Below are 17,721 nucleotides of genomic sequence, written 5' to 3'. Positions count from 1 at the left end.
CTTTCTTTCTTTCTTTCTTTCTTTCTTTCTTTCTTTCTTTCTTTCTGTTTCTCTCTGACAGGTGACTCCCTCCATCTCTCAGAGCTGAGGATTGTGATGTTGGGGTGGAGAGAAGGAGGGAAGAGTTCATCAGGAAACACCATCCTGGGCAGAGAGGAGTTTGACCTGGGGACAGCTGCTCAGTGTGTGAAGAGACAGGGAGAAGTAGCAGGGAGGCAGGTCACTGTGGTCGACACTCCAGGATGGTGGAGGAATCTCTCTGTAGAGAGGACTCCTGAGCTGGTTAAACAGGAGATTGTCCACAGTGTGTCTCTGTGTCCCCCAGGACCCCACACTCTCCTCCTGGTCATAAGCAGAGTTTCATCATTCTCTGAGAAATACAGAAGATCAGTAGAGGGACACCTGCAGCTTCTCAGTGAGAGAGTCTGGAGTCACACTCTAGTGCTGTTCACCTGTGGGGACTGTATGGGAGACACAAGCATTGAGCAGCACATTGAGAGAGAAGGGAAGGCCCTCCAGTGGCTTGTTGAGAAATGTGGGAACAGGTATCATGTCCTCAACAACAAGAACAGGGGTGATGTCACTCAGGTCACAGAGCTGCTGGACAAGATAGAGGAGATGGTGGCAGGAAACAGAGGAGACCACTATGAGATGAAGAGAGAGATTCTAGAGAAGATAGAAGAGACCAAGAGGCAGCAGGAAGAGAGAGGGAAACAGAGACTGGTGCAGGTGCAGGCACAGAGAGAGACACTCAGATCACTAATGGGTGAGTTTAATACAGTCTCTACTACTTCCACTAGTTACAGTGGACAAGTTTGTGCTGTTCAGTTACTTCAGCTACAGTAGCTAATTTGTTCACCAATCAGAGGGTTTTAATGATGGTTGACACTGTTCATGACAAAGGTCAAAATAAATCTTTTGTGTTTTGTTACATCTTTAAAGGAGTAGTAAAGGGAAAATGCATGTTTAGCCCTGTTTTAAGGTTACTTATGATCATATACAATGGTTCAGTTCAAAACGTTGACAAAACTAGCACTTTTGAGAAAGTCTGATAATTGCTCTACCACCGTTTTGGTCATACAATGGATATGGGTGGGCACCTTGAAAAATCATTCAAAAAAACATGTTAAACTCAATTTCAAAGACAAGAAACTCACTGAGGTGTTAGTTGCCGTTCTGACATGTAATTCGCCATAAAGTAAGATTCTAGTCCATCTGGAAAGGCTTTTTTAGATATTTAGCATAGAACTATTTAGTCACAGCACATACTTGTGTAAACCTCCGCAAACTAGGTAGCCTAGCAACATAAACAATAACAATAACTACCGTAAGTAGTTCCGCTTCCTGAATCCCCTCTGCGGATTGATCTACACATCTACAACGGTCGCTTCAATACAAGTCAATGGATTTCATAAAATGATCAATAAAACCTTACAGGACTCATACTTTGCGGCGAATTTGATGTCAGAACACCAACGGACACCAATTATCCCCTCGGTGAGCTTCTTGTCTTTGAAATCGAGAGTTTAACATGTTTTTGAATGATTTTTCAAGGTGCCCACCCACATCCATTTTATGACCTAAACGGTGGTAGAGTAATGATCAGACTTTCTCAAATGTGCTAGTTTTGTCAAGGTTTTGATCTGAACCATTGTATATGATCATAAGCAGGGGTGAAAATTAACTTTTTGGCTCACGGTGAGTCACCTACCAAGGGGACTGTAGATTTAAAAATCTACCGGCCAAATATATATATTTTTCAGATAATCTTCCGAAATCTAGTCGCAAATTGGAAATTTTACCTGCATTTGGCCGGTGGCAGGTGTTAATTTTCAGCCCTGATCATAGGTAACCTTAAAACAGGGCTAAACATGCATTTTCCCTTTACTACTCCTTTAAGGTACATTTAAACCTTGAATAAAGTTGTTGACATTAATGATATTGCACAGAATACAAACACACACACACATTCTGTACATACACACACGCACACACACACACACTCATACTGTATACATACACACAGTACACAGACGCACACACACACACACAGACAGACACGCACACTCAGACACAAACACACACTCAACAGTTTCTAAATCAGAACACAGCAAATTATATTACTGCTTTGGAAGGTTAAGGTTTATAACATGTCTCTCTACCACTGTCCCTCGTTCTTTCTTTCTTTCTTTCTTTCTTTCTTTCTTTCTTTCTTTCTTTCTTTCTTTCTTTCTTTCTTTCTTTCTTTCTTTCTTTCTGTTTCTCTCTCTCTGACAGGTGACTCCCTCCATCTTTCAGGCTGAGGATTGTGATGTTGGGGTGGAGAGGAGGAGGGAAGAGTTCATCAGGAAACACCATCCTGGGCAGAGAGGAGTTTGACCTGAGGACAGCTGCTCAGTGTGTGAAGAGACAGGGAGAAGTAGCAGGGAGGCAGGTCACTGTGGTCGACACTCCCGGATGGTGGAGGGATTTCTCTGTAGAGGACACTCCTGAGCTGGTTAAACAGGAGATTGTCCACAGTGTGTCTCTGTGTCCCCCAGGACCCCACACTCTCCTCCTGGTCATAAGGGGGGATTTATCATTCTCTGAGGAACACAGAAGATCAGTAGAGGAACACCTACAGCTTCTCAGTGAGAGAGTCTGGAATCACACTCTAGTGCTGTTCACCTGGGGGGGCTGTCTGGGAGACACAAGCATTGAGCAGCACATTGAGAGTGAAGGGAAGGCCCTCCAGTGGCTTGTTGAGAAATGTGGGAACAGGTATCATGTCCTCAACAACAAGAACCGGCGTGATGTCACTCAGGTCACAGAGCTGCTGGACAAGATAGAGGAGATGGTGACAAGAAACAGAGGACATTTGTTTCCAGAGAAGATTCTGCATCACAAAAAGGGTTGGCTATCAGGTCTCATGGAGAAAATAAGGGGACAATCACCACCAATTAGGAGAGCAGAGAGCGATCATTGGTTCCGTCCAACCAGTAAGAGATTTTCTGACCAACTATAGATGTTAGTCAATGTCCAATATATATTCTTGGGCTTATATTAGAATCCAATATAACCTACCAATATAACTTTTAGGCTCCCTGGCTTTAATTATGTTTCATTATAGTGAGATCAGATATTCAGTCCCTCCAGAGCTACCCAGAGTTCTGCATACGGTTCTCTGGGTTCCATAGCCGAGTCTGACAGAGATGGATGTCTGATGAAGATGTGGAGGACATCCTCTCAGTGTCTGGAGGCAGATCAACCCTCACATTATGCCTGCAGCCTCCGACAGGAGGTTGAGGAGCTTATTGTTGTTGTTGTTGCTCAACACTGCATTACTGTCAGTGCATATTCTTGTGTTTGTGTTCGTTCACTACAGTGAGTGAAGACAACAGATCTGACCGCTGGTCACTTAGATCCACTGCATCTCAGAGAACCACAACCTCAGCCCAGAGTTCTGCATACGGTTCTCTGAGTTCCATAGCCGAGTCTGAGAGTAGCTCAGGAACCAGAGAGGACAGAGGCAGGATGAAGATGATGACGATGACACCAGTGAAACACGCAGAGAGCTATCAGTTTTTACCTCCAAACAGTAAGTAAAGCAGATCATCCCTGTCATCCTGACTCAGAACTCAGTCTATAATTTGGGGATCATAAGGCTTTTCCAGATGTTCAAAGAGTTTTTACATTACAATGAGGATGTGGGATGGGAGGAACAGACTTACATTATCCAGCACCAATATGTAGCTCCCTCCTTAACATTACAAAACAACATATTAATTACCTCATAATTCTGTCATTTAAAATGGTGGACAAAATTATTCCATCAGATCAAATTCAAATGTTTAGACAACTTATAATGAGTGAAATAATTATGGCAAGCAATTTACTGGTCTGTATTCAGCTGTATAATGTATTATCCTTTTAATATTTGGTAATAAGGTGTGATTATAGCATACAGGTGAACTTTTTCACCAAGTGACCTCTGATGTTGAAGTGTTGTAAACCTCAACACTGCATTATTTATGAATCCGATCCCCTTGTGTTTGTGTTTGTTCACTACAGTGAGTGAAGACGTCAGATCTGACAGCCAGTCACTTAGATCCACTGCATCTCAGAGAACCACAACCTCAGCCCAGAGTTCTGCATACGGTTCTCAAGGATCCATAGCTGAGTCTGAGAGCAGCTCAGGAACTAGAGAGGTCAGAGACAGGATGGAGATGATGAAGATGATGACACCAGTGAAACACGCAGAGAGCTATCAGTTGATACCTCCAGACAGTAAGTAACACAGACCATCCCTGTCATCCAGACCATCCCTGTCATGGATTTCCTCATGCCAATGTGTAGCTATCGCCTGATCAAAACAATTAATTCATTACCTCATAATGTTTCTATCACTCAAAGCGGTGGACAACACATTGTATTGTGGTGGACAGAACTGTTGGGTGGGAACTGTTGTTAATACTGTACATGGCTGATGGCGAGTCAGAGAGAAAAGTTTAATCTTCCCTTCCCAGTTATTCAGCACTACAGTATCTACAATTTAAAACGTTTGCTCAAATACACATTTAGGCAACTGAATTTTGTGCAATTATTGTGCTAAAGTAATGGATTTCTTAAAGAGATGATTTTTTTCTGTCTCCTCAGTGAGTGGAGACACCAGCTCTGATATGACTCCCTGACCTCAGAACCAGCTCTGAAACGACTCCCTGACATCAGAACCAGCTCTGAAACGACTCCCTGCCCCCTTTTTTCAGACGGACGGGAGAGATCCCATGGGAACAAAAAGTGTATTTTTATTTTTAAGGAAATGTACAGTCTGTTTTGCAGATGAATTAACTGTGTCAAACTGATTGCAGAAACTGGGTGACCAATTAAGTGACCAATTACAAGTCCCATTGATATACTAGACTTGTGCTTACTGTTATGTTTCTCTGTGTATGCAACACTGTGTTTTATTTTCTGCTCCTCCTGTTCTCGGTCCCACTCCCAGATTCCTGAGTGGATCCAGTTATAATTAATAGAATTCAAAGTATTTTAATAAATATGAGCATTTTGATTTGTCATTTGTGTTTGTCACTGGATTTTATAGAGGTTATGTAAAAATGTGGTTACCTGGTGGTGCTATGTCAGTTATTGAATTTATGTGCAGTAATTGAACATTTCAAATACTCCTGTTTTGGAATTATACCTACAGCATAGGTGTCTCAGTAATTACCCATTATATATTAGGCTATACTTTGCATGTATTTATCAGGTAAATGTTTAGTAATTGGGGGACTGAAAGGAAGGGTTAGCAAAAAAATGTTCAGAGTAAGTTAATTTTGCAATATAAATCCATAAGCCTAGGGCCAATGGGCCTAGGATATAGACAATAAACTACCGGTGGAATGGTGGTGGAGCAATAGTGGGAGCAGACATTATTTCATGTCATTTCACTTAACAGCTATTTCAGTGGCATGACTAGCTTTCGTCCTACCAGTCCTGAACAGAAACAAGCCAGCCACGCACATAAGCCAGGCCGGACCTGGCCTGGTTCTGTTGGGTTCTTGCGATCCCCAGCCGGCCGCTCTACCTCTTGAGCTACATTTACTTTGACCCTTAGCCCTATTAGACCAAACTGTAAAACATGGTTTTGATTCATCCGGAAATGTCTGTGATTTTATCTGTCCAACTATCACGCATCATGCCTAAATTGATGGGTCTGTCTACACATACTGGCATCATGGTTTTCACATACATACACACACACACATACATACATACATTCATACATACAATACACACACATACAATACACACATACATACATACATACTTACGCCCATGCTCGCTCGCACACACGCACGCACGCACCCCCCCCCCCCCCCACACACACACACACACACACACACACACACACACCAGCCCATTGATAGATCCAGATGCGAGCAACGCACGCGCGCAGTGAACTCTTCTCTCATCGTCAGTCTCACCGGGAAGACTTCCGGTGTGTGTCATGGCGGCGGCATGGTGAAGCCTGTTTCAGGGAAAAAATAACCAACCTGGGACTGTCGCTCCGGACTATTTTCAAGTCATTATTAGACAGGGACGTCCACTAGATATTGGAATTGCAATAAGTCGTCCGCGGTTTCCGTCCGCCCGGCCATGGCGGCTCATAAACCAGTGGAATGGGTCCAAGCCGTGATTAACAGGTTCGATGAGCAGGTAAGATGCGCTTTAACAGGACATCGACTGGCTAAGGAGGGAATCTCTATCTGATGGTTTCAGCAGACGCGCTATCTTTCGTCATTTTCTGGATTAAGAACCCAAGTTAAAGCAGCTTCTTACAAGAGGGTTTCCCATTCCTGAAACGGTGCATGTTTGTTTGCAAACAATGCGCAACCTCACCAGCAGCTAGCTGACCTGACCAGCAGGTTCAACACCAGGTGGCTTTACATTCATTTACGGCAGAAATGAGATCATAGTTACTGGTGAACTAGGAGAAACTGTGTTGCACCTTAAACGTTTGTGAAAGTGGAAAATGTCAGCTGCTGCTTTAGCTTTGTTTGCTGTGTTGCTGTAGGCAGCTAGCTGCTAGGTAGTTATGCTAACGTTAGCTGGTCCAGATAGTCTGTCAACAAACGAGGCGTGCCGAGAATTCAGAGGATCGGAAGAGCTAGAGGCAGTAGCTTTCTGCCATACTGCCGGTATGTCTGATTGTTGCATGCTGTTGCAGTCTAGTCACGCCTTTGACAGTACCTCGCACCAATTGCCTGTCAAATATATTTGCTAGCTAGCAAGATGGGTAGCTAGTTACCTCAGGGAGAAAAGCCAGGCTGTAGTGGAAGCAAAACTGTCCCTAACCCTAACCCCTGGTCCTGAGCTTACAATTAGGGAATGGGGGACATGATCTTCAAGTCTCACGAAAGTAATAACTGTGTGAGTTGGATGAGGCGATCATGGTTGTGTGATCAACCCGTTTCTGACAGAACATGCCAAGTAGACATAGCGTTAGCCCTCTCCTGTCTAACGTTACAATGCCACGGCTGGTTTCCCGTTTCAACGCTGACCTCTGCCCATTTATCTGCAATGCATAGTAGCACCGTGCCTCGCTCAGTCTCTGTGGGTTATTTTGGCTACAGGTTTTGTCGTCTTTTTCTCCAGACGTGACTCAGTCACCAGCCTGACCTCATATCTGGGTGGGCTGTTTATCTGTCTTGTGGGTGAAAAAGAGGTTACATCTCGGCCTCACTGATTCACCACAGATAAGGAATATCATGCAGTGAACATCCTGTCTTTATGTCTCTTGCTTTTATCCCGCTGACTAAAGCTTGTAATCATCCAGTCCTTTGTAAAATCTTAATTGTGAATAACCTACAAAATATTTTCCTTTTTCATAATGCGTTGATGCGCTGTACTAACTGTTAAGGTTAAACACCTCAGGCGTTTGTTGTTTTGAATTGGTCTTAAGAGGCCGTGGCTGCGGGGTCTGTGTTGATGTGTGAGTTAAGCCCAAACTGTTGTGTGTGAGCGTTGTTGTACTCGCTGATGCACAGCAGTGCCGAAAATAGCTTAGAATTATTCACCTTCAGTTAACTGCTCTGGTTGAAATCTGCTTCATTTGTTGAGGCTTAGCCTACATCACCTTTGCTGACGTTTGGTCTTTAGTTTTGTGAGAGTGCAACATGGGAGGCTCGAAACTGCAGCCCAAGCATAATAAACATGATCCCGGATGCTAACCTTTTGGTATGAATATTACTCATTCATGACCACATATTGTGCACATATTGTGCTTACAAAACTCCCCAGCATATCAAGTCAATAGAAACCATGTCATGTTTTTTTTTTTTTTTTTTTACACAACTGACCTTGCCCTTGACTTGATGGCATTGAACAGGGCCTTGCACTCGATTATGTCCCCGCTCTCTTCAGCTATAGTGATGATGTCCCTGCTCTCTACAGCCATGGCTCTTCCCAATACAGTCAGACATTAAACAATGTTAGCATTCCAGAACTGCAACTCTGCTCCCAGCTTCAAATGCAGTAGCCTGCATGACTTCTGTATTTCATTGACTGCTGTCTCCTTGTGCCTTCAGAGACTAGGGGACAGGGTTGGTTTCAGCCGCACAGTGGCAGCTGTAGCCAGGATAAGCAGCTAGGATCAGCCAAGGTTGGATCATTACAGTTTAGTGAGAGTGAGCTCACTCAAGTCCACCCTCTATTGTAAAGCCTATTTAGAAACACACTTGAAGGGCTTCTGTTGTACTTTGCTCATTAGAGTGCAGTTAACACCCAGAATCTGATTTCCTCTCTCCGGATTCTAAATAAATCTAAATCTTAGTACCCAGAACCCAGAGCAGTACCGCTACCCTGCACCCAGAGCAGTACCAGTACCCAGAGCAGTACCCAGAACCCAGAGCAGTACCGCTACCCTGAACCCAGAGCAGTACCAGTACCCTGAACCCAGAGCAGTACCAGTACCCTGAACCCAGAACAGTACCAGAACCCAGAGCAGTACCAGTACCCTGAACCCAGAGCAGTACCCAGAACCCAGAGAAGTACCAGTACACTGAACCCAGAGCAGTACCAGAACCCAGAGCAGTACTAGTACCCTGAACCCAGAGCAGTACCCTGAACCCAGAGCAGTACTGGGAGTCTAGCGGGGTGTGGCAGCGTTGTCATCCTCTTCCTCACGTTCCGCACACAGGGAACAGTTGGTGGGATGTGTTATATAGTGGCTGGTGGATGCAGTGAATCAATGAGATGTTAGACGATCTATTTGACCTAGTTCTGTTCATCTTAAACCATTTTGCAACATTGTTTGAATTTGTAAGTAGTCCTGATTCTCACATTACATAGTACTCGGGCAGGTAGGTTGAGTGCATATGAAATTCTCATTACAGAATGTAATTTTTTGTGTCACTGACAACACTGGCGTTTTAAAGCTGCATTTGTTGTGTGTGTATGAGGTTTCCAAAACTGTCACCCGCAGCCTCTGGGAAACTGGACGCAGCAACTGAAAATGACAGCATCCTTTTTTCCCTGTCTCTCTCTCTAGCTTCCTATTAAAGCAGGGCACCAAAACACCCACAGCAAAGTCAGCACAGAGCACAACAAGGAGTGTCTGATCAACATCTCCAAGTACAAGTTCTCCCTCGTCATCAGCGGCCTCACCAACATTCTCAAAAATGTTAACAACATGGTACGTTTTGGGTTTTTTCCCAGTTTGTTACTCAATGGCACGTTAATTAGAGGGCTCTGTCTATATTTCCCGTTCAAATAATTTGGGAAGGAAAGTTTTCCTTTAAAACTTGTGAACTCTTTGAACAAGGTGTGCAAACTCTCACTGGGTTGGCTACCTATACCTCACTTGGTGAGTAGGAGGGTGCTATCCAAGCACCACCTGCGGGATGTATTGGAGTAACTTTGTGTTGGATTGCATGTTTTTTTTTTTTTTTTAAGGGTTAATACAGTGAAAATCTTACTTTCTGGTGTTATATTACAATATTGTCAATATTGGTACATAGGGGCATTGTGTGAACACCATCGTGACGTCACATGAGAAATGACCACTCCCATGTGAGTGTCCTGTATTGTACAGTATAGGCCTATAGGCAACATTTCGAAGTCAAAGTTGGTTAGAAGTCAGTTTGTCTCCCCAAGAATCTCCCGTAAAGTGTCGACAGTGACCTAATTTCTGTCTGTCGACACTTTCAAAAGTGTCATACGACGACGTTATACTGTTCGTAGCTGTCTGAAAGCTATAACCTTAGTCTAATAGCCCAAGCCTCCAAGCTTTTCCTTGGTTTTGCGGGGGAGACACCATTGTTATGCGTTCATCATACTTTTTTCCAAATAACTCAAATTCGAGCATATGGCCTGTTAGGTAGCGTGTATCTTTATAATGTTTGGGGATTTAAAGGTAGTGTGACATTTCATGTTTCTTATATTAAGGACTTTGTTAACACCTTTACACTTCCTGGTGTCGTGGTAACTATGGCTACAAACAATAAATATGTGGAAGTTGGGGCCACGGCCTGTCAATCATATCTGACTGACAGCCCTCTTTGACCCGTCCACAAAACCAGGTGAACTTGTAGAGTTGTAGAGGGGTTAATTCGGGCATATAAAAAAAATAGTTTTATAGTACTTAAAAATGACAGAATAACAACATTTATGGACATATTCACTTTGATTTTACCTAAAGATAACTGGCATGTGTCACATTGAACCACTGTATTATCCCTTTAAATTGGACTAATAGCATAAAATTTGTGAAAGAAGAAACTCTCAGCCAAATTCAGCCCTGCTGTTCCTGGTGGTTTGGCTGTCTGTGTCTGATTCAGCCTAGCCTCCAAAGTAAAGATGAGTTTGGCGTGGGCTAGCCAGGAGCTGAGTCCACTGTCACTGCCAACTGACATTGGCCGGGTTTCCCAATAAAGAACCTTCTTAAGGAACCCTTCTTAAGCAACCCTTTGCATGGGAGTTAAGAAGTACTTTGGAGTTAAGAAGCTTCTTAACTCAGTTAAGTGCTTCTTAACTCAGTTAAGTGCTTCTTAACTCAGTTAAGTGCTTCTTAACTCGTTCAGGAAACCCGGCCATTACTTTTGGCATACATACTGAAAGCTCTCTCTCTCTCTCTCTCTCTCTCTCTCTCTCTCTCTCTCTCTCTCTCTCTCTCTAGCGGATATTTGGGGAAGCAGCTGAGAAGAACCTGTACCTCTCTCAGCTCATCATCCTGGACACACTGGAGAAGTGCCTGGCAGGGGTGAGGATATAAACCTTAAACTCACATAATAAGCAATACCACAAAATCACAACACCCCTCAACTACTATTACATACTTCAAATGCTTATGGATATTTCTAGTATTACTGGAAAACATAATAACAAAAACAAATAATAGTATATAATACTACAATACATAATACTCCCAGTCCCAAAATACTAATACACAAGTACTAGAATAGGCCTACATAATACTTCCCCATTTTCAGAAGACACAATAAATTCATAAAAGAACCAAACTTTGTCACTTTTTTGTGACAAACAAGTATGTACTCCAATCACTCTATCGCAGAAAAATAAGAGTTCTAGAAATGATTGAAGTTTACTCCAAGGTGCTGGAAAGGAGGGTCCGGCCGATAGTCGAACCTCAGATCGAAGAGGAAAAATGCGGATTTCGTCCTGGTCGTGGAACTACCGACCAGCTCTTCACTCTCGCAAGGATCTTGGAGGGGGCTTGGGAGTTTGCCCAACCTGTCTACATGTGTTTTGTGGACTTGGAGAAGGCTTACGACCGGGTCCCTCGAGAGGTCTTGTGGAGGGTTATGCGGGAGTATGGGGTGAGGGGGTCCCTACTTAGGGCCATCCAATCCCTGTACACCCAGAGCGAGAGCTGTGTCCGGGTCCTCGGCAGTAAGTCGTCTTCCTTTCCGGTGGGGGTTGGCCTCCGCCAGGGCTGCGCTTTGTCACCAATCCTGTTTGTGATTTTCATGGACAGGATATCGAGGCGTAGCCGTGGGGAGGTGGGTTTGCAGTTCGGTGAGCTAGGGATCACGTCGCTACTTTTTGCAGATGATGTGGTCCTGATGGCATCAGCTGCCTGCGACCTCCAGCACTCTCTGGATAGGTTCGCAACTGAGTGTGAAGCGGCTGGGATGAGAATAAGCACTTCTAAATCTGAGGCCATGGTTCTCAGCAGGAAACCGGTGGCCTGTCCGCTCCGAGTAGGAAATGAGTCCTTACCCCAAGTGAAGGAGTTCAAGTATCTAGGGGTCTTGTTCACGATTGAGGGAACCATGGAGAGGGAGTTTGGCCGGAGAATCGGAGCAGCTGGTGCGGTTCTGCAGTCGCTTTACCGCACTGTTGTGGCGAAAAGAGCTGAGCCAAAAGGCAAAGCTCTCGATCTACCGGTCTATCTTCGTCCCCACCCTCACCTATGGTCATGAAGGATGGGTCATGACCGAAAGAACGAGATCACGGATACAAGCGGCCGAAATGAGTTTTCTCCGGAGGGTGGCTGGGGTCTCTTTGAGAGATCGGGTGAGAAGTTCAGTCATCCGGGAGAGACTCGGAGTAGAGCCGCTGCTCCTTTGCGTCGAAAGGAGCCAGTTGAGGTGGTTCGGGCATCTAGTGAGGATGCCTCCTGGGCGCCTCCCTAGGGAGGTGTTCCAGGCGTGTCCGGCTGGGAGGAGGCCGCGGGGTAGACCCAGGACTAGGTGGTGGGACTAGATCTCCGCACTGGCCTGTGAGCGGCTAAAGATTCCTCAGGCAGAGCTGGTTGATGCTGCTAGGGAAAGGGATGTCTGGGGTCCCCTGCTGGAGCTGCTGCCTCCGCGACCCGACCCCGGATAAGCGGATGAAGATGGATGGATGGAGAAATGATTGGAAACTCACGACTTCCATGACATACATTGCTCTTCACAAGTGTATGTAAACTTTTGACCACAATAGATAGATTGATAGAGATGGAGAGAGAGATACTTTATTGATCCCTAGGGGGATGATAAACAATATCTATGCAATATCTATTCAAATCTCCGTATTCACTACCCACAATCCACCACCAACTGAAACGCCTTGCCCCACGTCCTTCCCGGAAACCAAACCCAGAGGTTGTGGTCTGATGACACCTCTGATAATGTTCTCTAACCACCTCCACTCCTGCTCTCCTCCTCTCAGCGACCTGCAACGCCAGAGTCCATCTGCAGGTGTTTCCTCCGCTAGAGTTAATGCTCTCCACAACAGTTTCCTGTTGAGGCTTTTTCATTAGGGCTTGCTTTCAGATGGAAGCCAACTGCTCCACTCCTAGATCTGCACTTTGACTTAAATCCCCTCTCTTTTTTCTGGGGGGGTCAAAGTCTTTTTTCCCCCCTTCTCTGTTAAAAGAATCCAACACTGTGTTGTTCTTTTTTCGGTCATTTTGTCTGAACTGTGATGAATTATGACATCCTCAGAGTTAAACTATTGATGTGCTCAGCTCGTCTCAGTACAGAGATATGAGAACAGCCCAGTCTTTAGAAGGGAGTCAGTGGGCGTTATGGCCACACAATGTTATCATGCTCCTTCAACGAGCCTCCTTCACTCCCATAACCATACCGAGTATCCAACTGTACAGTATGTGAAAAGTGAGTTGCCACTCTAGAAACATCTTCACTGTACAAAAACGTTCTTGAGCACTTTGCCCCGCTAGACGTAAGATCTTGCTGATGTTTTAATTTACCAGCGTCTCCTGTTGATGTTCAGTTGAACTAGCGTGCAACAAGTGAGGGATAATCAACAAGTAGGTCTCTATCTGTAGCTGTCAAAGAATGTGACAGTAGGACTGATAGTGATATACCACAAAGTGGGAAAAAAAAAGTTTTTGATTAGGGGACACTGAGGTGTCTGGCTATCATAAACAGTTTGTTGGCAAATAGATTTGACAACTGGACAATGGATACGTTGCACAGTAAATATGCAGTATCCATCACTTCGTTCATGGCTAGCTAGCAATGGTACAGCAGGCTATGGGATTAGCTCATTTGGGTTGCTGTCAAAGCTGCCACTCTTATGTTGCTATAGTTACACCTTGATAGCCCATTAATTTAGTTCAGTGATTAAACTTCAGCTGAACTACGTGTGCATTATACGGTTTTAACGCACACCTGCTGGCCAATCAGAAAAGAGTATTAACCCAGGCCATGGTATAAAGATGTTTATTAGGCTACATCTATGATTTCATCCCTCTGACCTTCCTGCCCCGCCCCCCTCTCCTCTCTCTCCATTCTCTCTCTCCCCTCTCTTTGTCCCCTCCTTTCTCTCTCCTCCTTTCTCTCTCCTCCTTCTCTGTTTCTCTCTCCCCTCTCTTCCCTCAGCAATCTAAGGACTGTCTGCGTCTGGACGAGACCATGCTGGTGAAGCAGCTCCTCCCGGAGATCTGTCACTTCATCCACACGTACCGCGAGGGCCACCCGCACGCCGCCGAGCTGCGGAGCTCCGCCTCCAGCGTCCTGTTCTCCCTCAGCTGCAACAACTTCAACGCCGTCTTCAGCCGCATCTCCAACAAGTCAGCAACCGGCCCCGCCTACCGGGTCATGTCTTCCATCTAAGATGTTATTCTGCCTCTGTCCTTCATCTAAGATGTTATTCTGCCTCTGTCCTTCATCTAAGATTTTACTCTGCCTCTCTTCTTCATCTAAGATGTTATTCTGCCTCTGTCCTTCATCTAAGATGTTACTCTGCCTCTCTTCTTCATCTAAGATGTTACTCTCCCTCTGTCCTTCATCTAAGATGTTACTCTGCCTCTGTCCTTCATCTAAGATGTTACTCTGCCTCTGTCTTCCATCTAAGATGTTACTCTCCCTCTGTCCTTCATCTAAGCTGTTACTCTGCCTCCATACAGTCTAAATGTAGTGATAAAAGGAGTTCCCACTCTCCTTATTGAAAGTTATACCCACTCATATCCGCTTCTTTCCATCCTGTCCTCTTAACTTGGGAATCAGTTAAAACTTACAGACGAATTGCCTTTTAAGGGCCATTTATATTTACAGTTGTGTTACATTTCTGTAATCTCAGTGTCTTCTGACTTTTACATCAGAAGAGGGTTAAATGCACATGGCCACATAGAAGATGTTGTGTACTTGCAAGTGATGTTCATCATTCACACAAAATATGATTAGGATGGTCTGTACATCAGTTACTGTTCAAGCTCTCCCCCAAAAATCAAAACGCACATATATGGTTGTCTGTCTTTAGGCCTCTACTAATGCATAACTATGAACTGGCGCTGAATCAGCCTGTAGTACTCTAGGTCATAGAAGGTGTGTTGAGGTGCTGGTCCTCTGTCCCTGGCGGGGTGTGTAGGTTACAGGAGCTGACGCTGTGCTCAGAGGACAGTGTGGACGTCCACGGCATCGAGCTGATGCAGTACATCAATGTTGACTGTTCCAAGCTCAAGAGGCTGCTGCAAGGTAGCCGTAGCTCGCTCACGGGTCCTGACGGGTCCTGACTTCTTTAATGCCAGTTGGCTATTATTCCAGGGAAATGGGGCTAATAAGCTGGTAGTACACTTAAAAAACAACAAAATACAGACGACTCTTCCATGGCCACGCATACAGTTTTCAGTCACCAATTGATCATACAATGTGTTTACGAGGAGGCAATCCCCGCCCCGTCCCAGATTTATTACAAAGTTTAATCATCGCCGTTTTTTTTTCTTTCAGAAACTGTTCTAAAATTCAAAGCCCTCAAGAAACCAGCACAACTTGCCGTCATCAACAGTTTAGAAAAGGTAAGTGAGGACTTCTCTTCAGAGGATCCCTCTTCAGAATTGTCACTACAGCTGTTATCGTTCACCATAATCTCTACTGCCACCTGCTGGTGAAAGGTTTGTCAACCCAGACATTCTTCTCATCAAGCGCTTACACTACATGCATCACACAGAATGTATGAGCGTTTTTCAGAATGACTTGCCTCTACATACATTTCCGAGAGCTTTGTCTTTAAAACCACTAGTCATTTTTGCCCCCTTATTTCTGCATTTTTTCACATTGGTCTTGTGAAATCAAGAACTTATTGGTGATTTAAAGGAAGTCTGAGCGGTGATGTATATGGTGATATATATTGGTGATTTAAAGGAGGTCTGTTATTTCTCCCAGGCCTTCTGGAACTGGGTGGAGAACTACCCCGATGAGTTCACCAAACTCTACCAGAGTCCTCAGACAGACATGGCAGGTCAGTATTAGCCTGTTTTTAACTGGGTCAAATTTCTTGTTATACAACGGTTAGTTCTGGTTCTTTATTCTGATTGGCTGGAAGCCGTGTTAAAATACATTGTAACACACACCTGGGAACGCATATCATTCCATTTTCAGTATTAATGCGCCTCCCATTTGATCCAATGCATTGTAGTTGTTGTTGCTTTGGCAACCCATTTGTTAAGGGAACTATTTTGCTCCGCGGAATTGAGGGAATGATGCTTCGTTTTGAATAAATGTTAATATTTTACATTGCTGTGTTTATTTTACACTAATAGCTGTAGTAACCGTTGTATAAAAGCAATAAACCACTCGAGGCCGTGTGTTATAGTGATTTTGTAACAGCTAGGGGGCTTCGCGTCGTGCCTAACAACGCCCCCTAGCTGTTATAAAATCACTATAACACACGGCCTCGAGTGGTTTATTGCTTAATTTAAACCTCTTTATAACTGCAGTTTAAGCAGTGAGCATGAGCGTCAGTAGTGGCTGTACAGGTGAAGATGATACTAGCTAAACGTTATGGGTTTGTGCTAAATATGAGGCCCCATAACTTATCAAGCCTCTTTTTTGTCTGTGTGTGTGTGTGTGTGTGTGTGTGTGTGTGCGCGCGTGTGCGTGCATGCATTTCCATGTGTGTGTCTGTGTTCTTGCGCACGTGCGTGTGTGTCTATGGGTTTTTGCTTGTCTGTGTATGTGTTCTTTTGTGTGTATGTGTGTGTTTGCATACGTGTTCTTGCGTGTGTGTGTTTGCATGTGTGTGTCTGTATATGTGTTGTTGCGTGTGTGTATACTTGTTCTTGCGTGTGTGTGTCTGTATATGTGTTCTTGCATGTGTGTGTGTGTTTGTGTGTATGCGTGTTCTTGCGTGTGTGTGTGTGTGTGTGTGTGTGTGTGAATGCCGTCCCCCAGATGCAGCGGAGCGGCTGTTCGACCAGGTGGACGTCTTTGCAGAGAGCGCCAAGAGGAAGGCAGCGGTGTGGCCGCTCCAGACCATCCTCCTCATCCTCTGTCCAGAGATCACCCAGGCCATCTCCAGAGACGTGATGGAGGACAGCAAGGCCAATAAGGTGACACACAAACACACACACACACACACACACACACACACGTGTGGATATAGATCTTTATTTATCAGTCATATTTGCGACTGAGAAGTAGCCGCTGCACTCGCATACCTTTAAACTTGGGCTACATATTCATATACTTACAGATCCCATTCACATTGTATTTGTCACATGTGTATGGCATACATGTGATGTACAATGTACAGTGAAATGTTACTGCCGACTCTAAAAATATTACAGTGGATACGTTGCACAGCAAATATGCAGTATCCAACACTTCGTTCATGAGGTTACTCTGAGCTCGAAAAATATTACAAATAACTACACAATTTATAAATTACACAAAGCTATACAAGTAACGGTACTGACATGGATGTATTATGTACATGCTATAAACATAAATAATCCTGGTGTTTATAAACCTTCATCAGCTACATATACTACACGTCCTGCTGTTTATAGACCTCCTTCATAAGCTAACGCACGTTGTATTCAAACAAACGCACACGCCCCCATACCGTGGCGTGGCGGTAGCCGCGTAGGACCGCCCCCCCTCAGCAGGGCTGCCGTGTGCTCTCCTCTGCAGAAGCTGTTCCTGGACAGTCTGCGGAAGGCGCTGGCGGGGCAGGGCGGCAGCAAGCAGCTGACCGAGAGCGCCGCCGTCGCCTGCGTCAAACTGTGCAAGGCCTCCACCTACATCAACTGGGAGGACCACTCGCACATCTTCGTCCTGGTGAAGAACATCGTGGTGCACCTCAAGGTCAGCTACGCCGCCACCTAGGGGCCAGGCCGCGTCAATGCGCCGCCGCTTAGCGTTCACACTGTCCCACTGGCGTTTTTGATCGAACTCTGTGATATGCCTTTGCTTCCAAATGTATTAATATATTGTAGTTCCATTCCAAACATTTTTTGCAGCTGCCTAGAGTGTGCTTGTTTGTCTTGGTCGT

At 44.8% G+C, this 17,721-nt stretch overlaps 2 protein-coding genes across 3 annotated transcripts in view; both read left to right on the top strand.

Annotated features, from left to right (window-relative positions):
• The window catches only part of LOC311326234 (GTPase IMAP family member 8-like), a gene marked incomplete at both ends in the record, with an annotated part of 5,986 nt that extends 2,507 nt beyond the window's left edge, over positions 1–3,479 (top strand). Inside the window, 3 exons of the mRNA XM_084459105.1 lie at positions 62–692; positions 2,299–2,891; positions 3,418–3,479. Of these exons, the coding sequence (XP_084315231.1) occupies positions 62–692; positions 2,299–2,891; positions 3,418–3,479 (1,286 nt within the window). The remainder of the gene's footprint in view (positions 1–61; positions 693–2,298; positions 2,892–3,417) is intronic.
• A 2,656-nt stretch (positions 3,480–6,135) lies between these two features.
• nf1a (neurofibromin 1a) overlaps positions 6,136–17,721 on the top strand; it is a gene marked incomplete at its 5' end in the record, with an annotated part of 88,684 nt that continues 77,098 nt past the window's right edge. For both annotated transcript variants that reach the window (XM_084443525.1, XM_084443526.1), the window contains 9 exons: positions 6,136–6,195; positions 9,029–9,172; positions 10,655–10,738; positions 13,830–14,020; positions 14,818–14,924; positions 15,177–15,244; positions 15,612–15,687; positions 16,620–16,777; positions 17,361–17,534. In XM_084443525.1, coding sequence (XP_084299651.1) covers positions 6,136–6,195; positions 9,029–9,172; positions 10,655–10,738; positions 13,830–14,020; positions 14,818–14,924; positions 15,177–15,244; positions 15,612–15,687; positions 16,620–16,777; positions 17,361–17,534 — 1,062 coding nt within the window. The remainder of the gene's footprint in view (positions 6,196–9,028; positions 9,173–10,654; positions 10,739–13,829; positions 14,021–14,817; positions 14,925–15,176; positions 15,245–15,611; positions 15,688–16,619; positions 16,778–17,360; positions 17,535–17,721) is intronic.

This window comes from Borostomias antarcticus, assembly GCF_949987555.1.
Source record: "Borostomias antarcticus genome assembly, chromosome: 1".
NCBI lineage: Eukaryota > Metazoa > Chordata > Actinopteri > Stomiiformes > Stomiidae > Borostomias > Borostomias antarcticus.
Note: the sequence above shows the minus strand (reverse complement) of the source record. Positions and strands in the feature narration are given on the sequence as shown.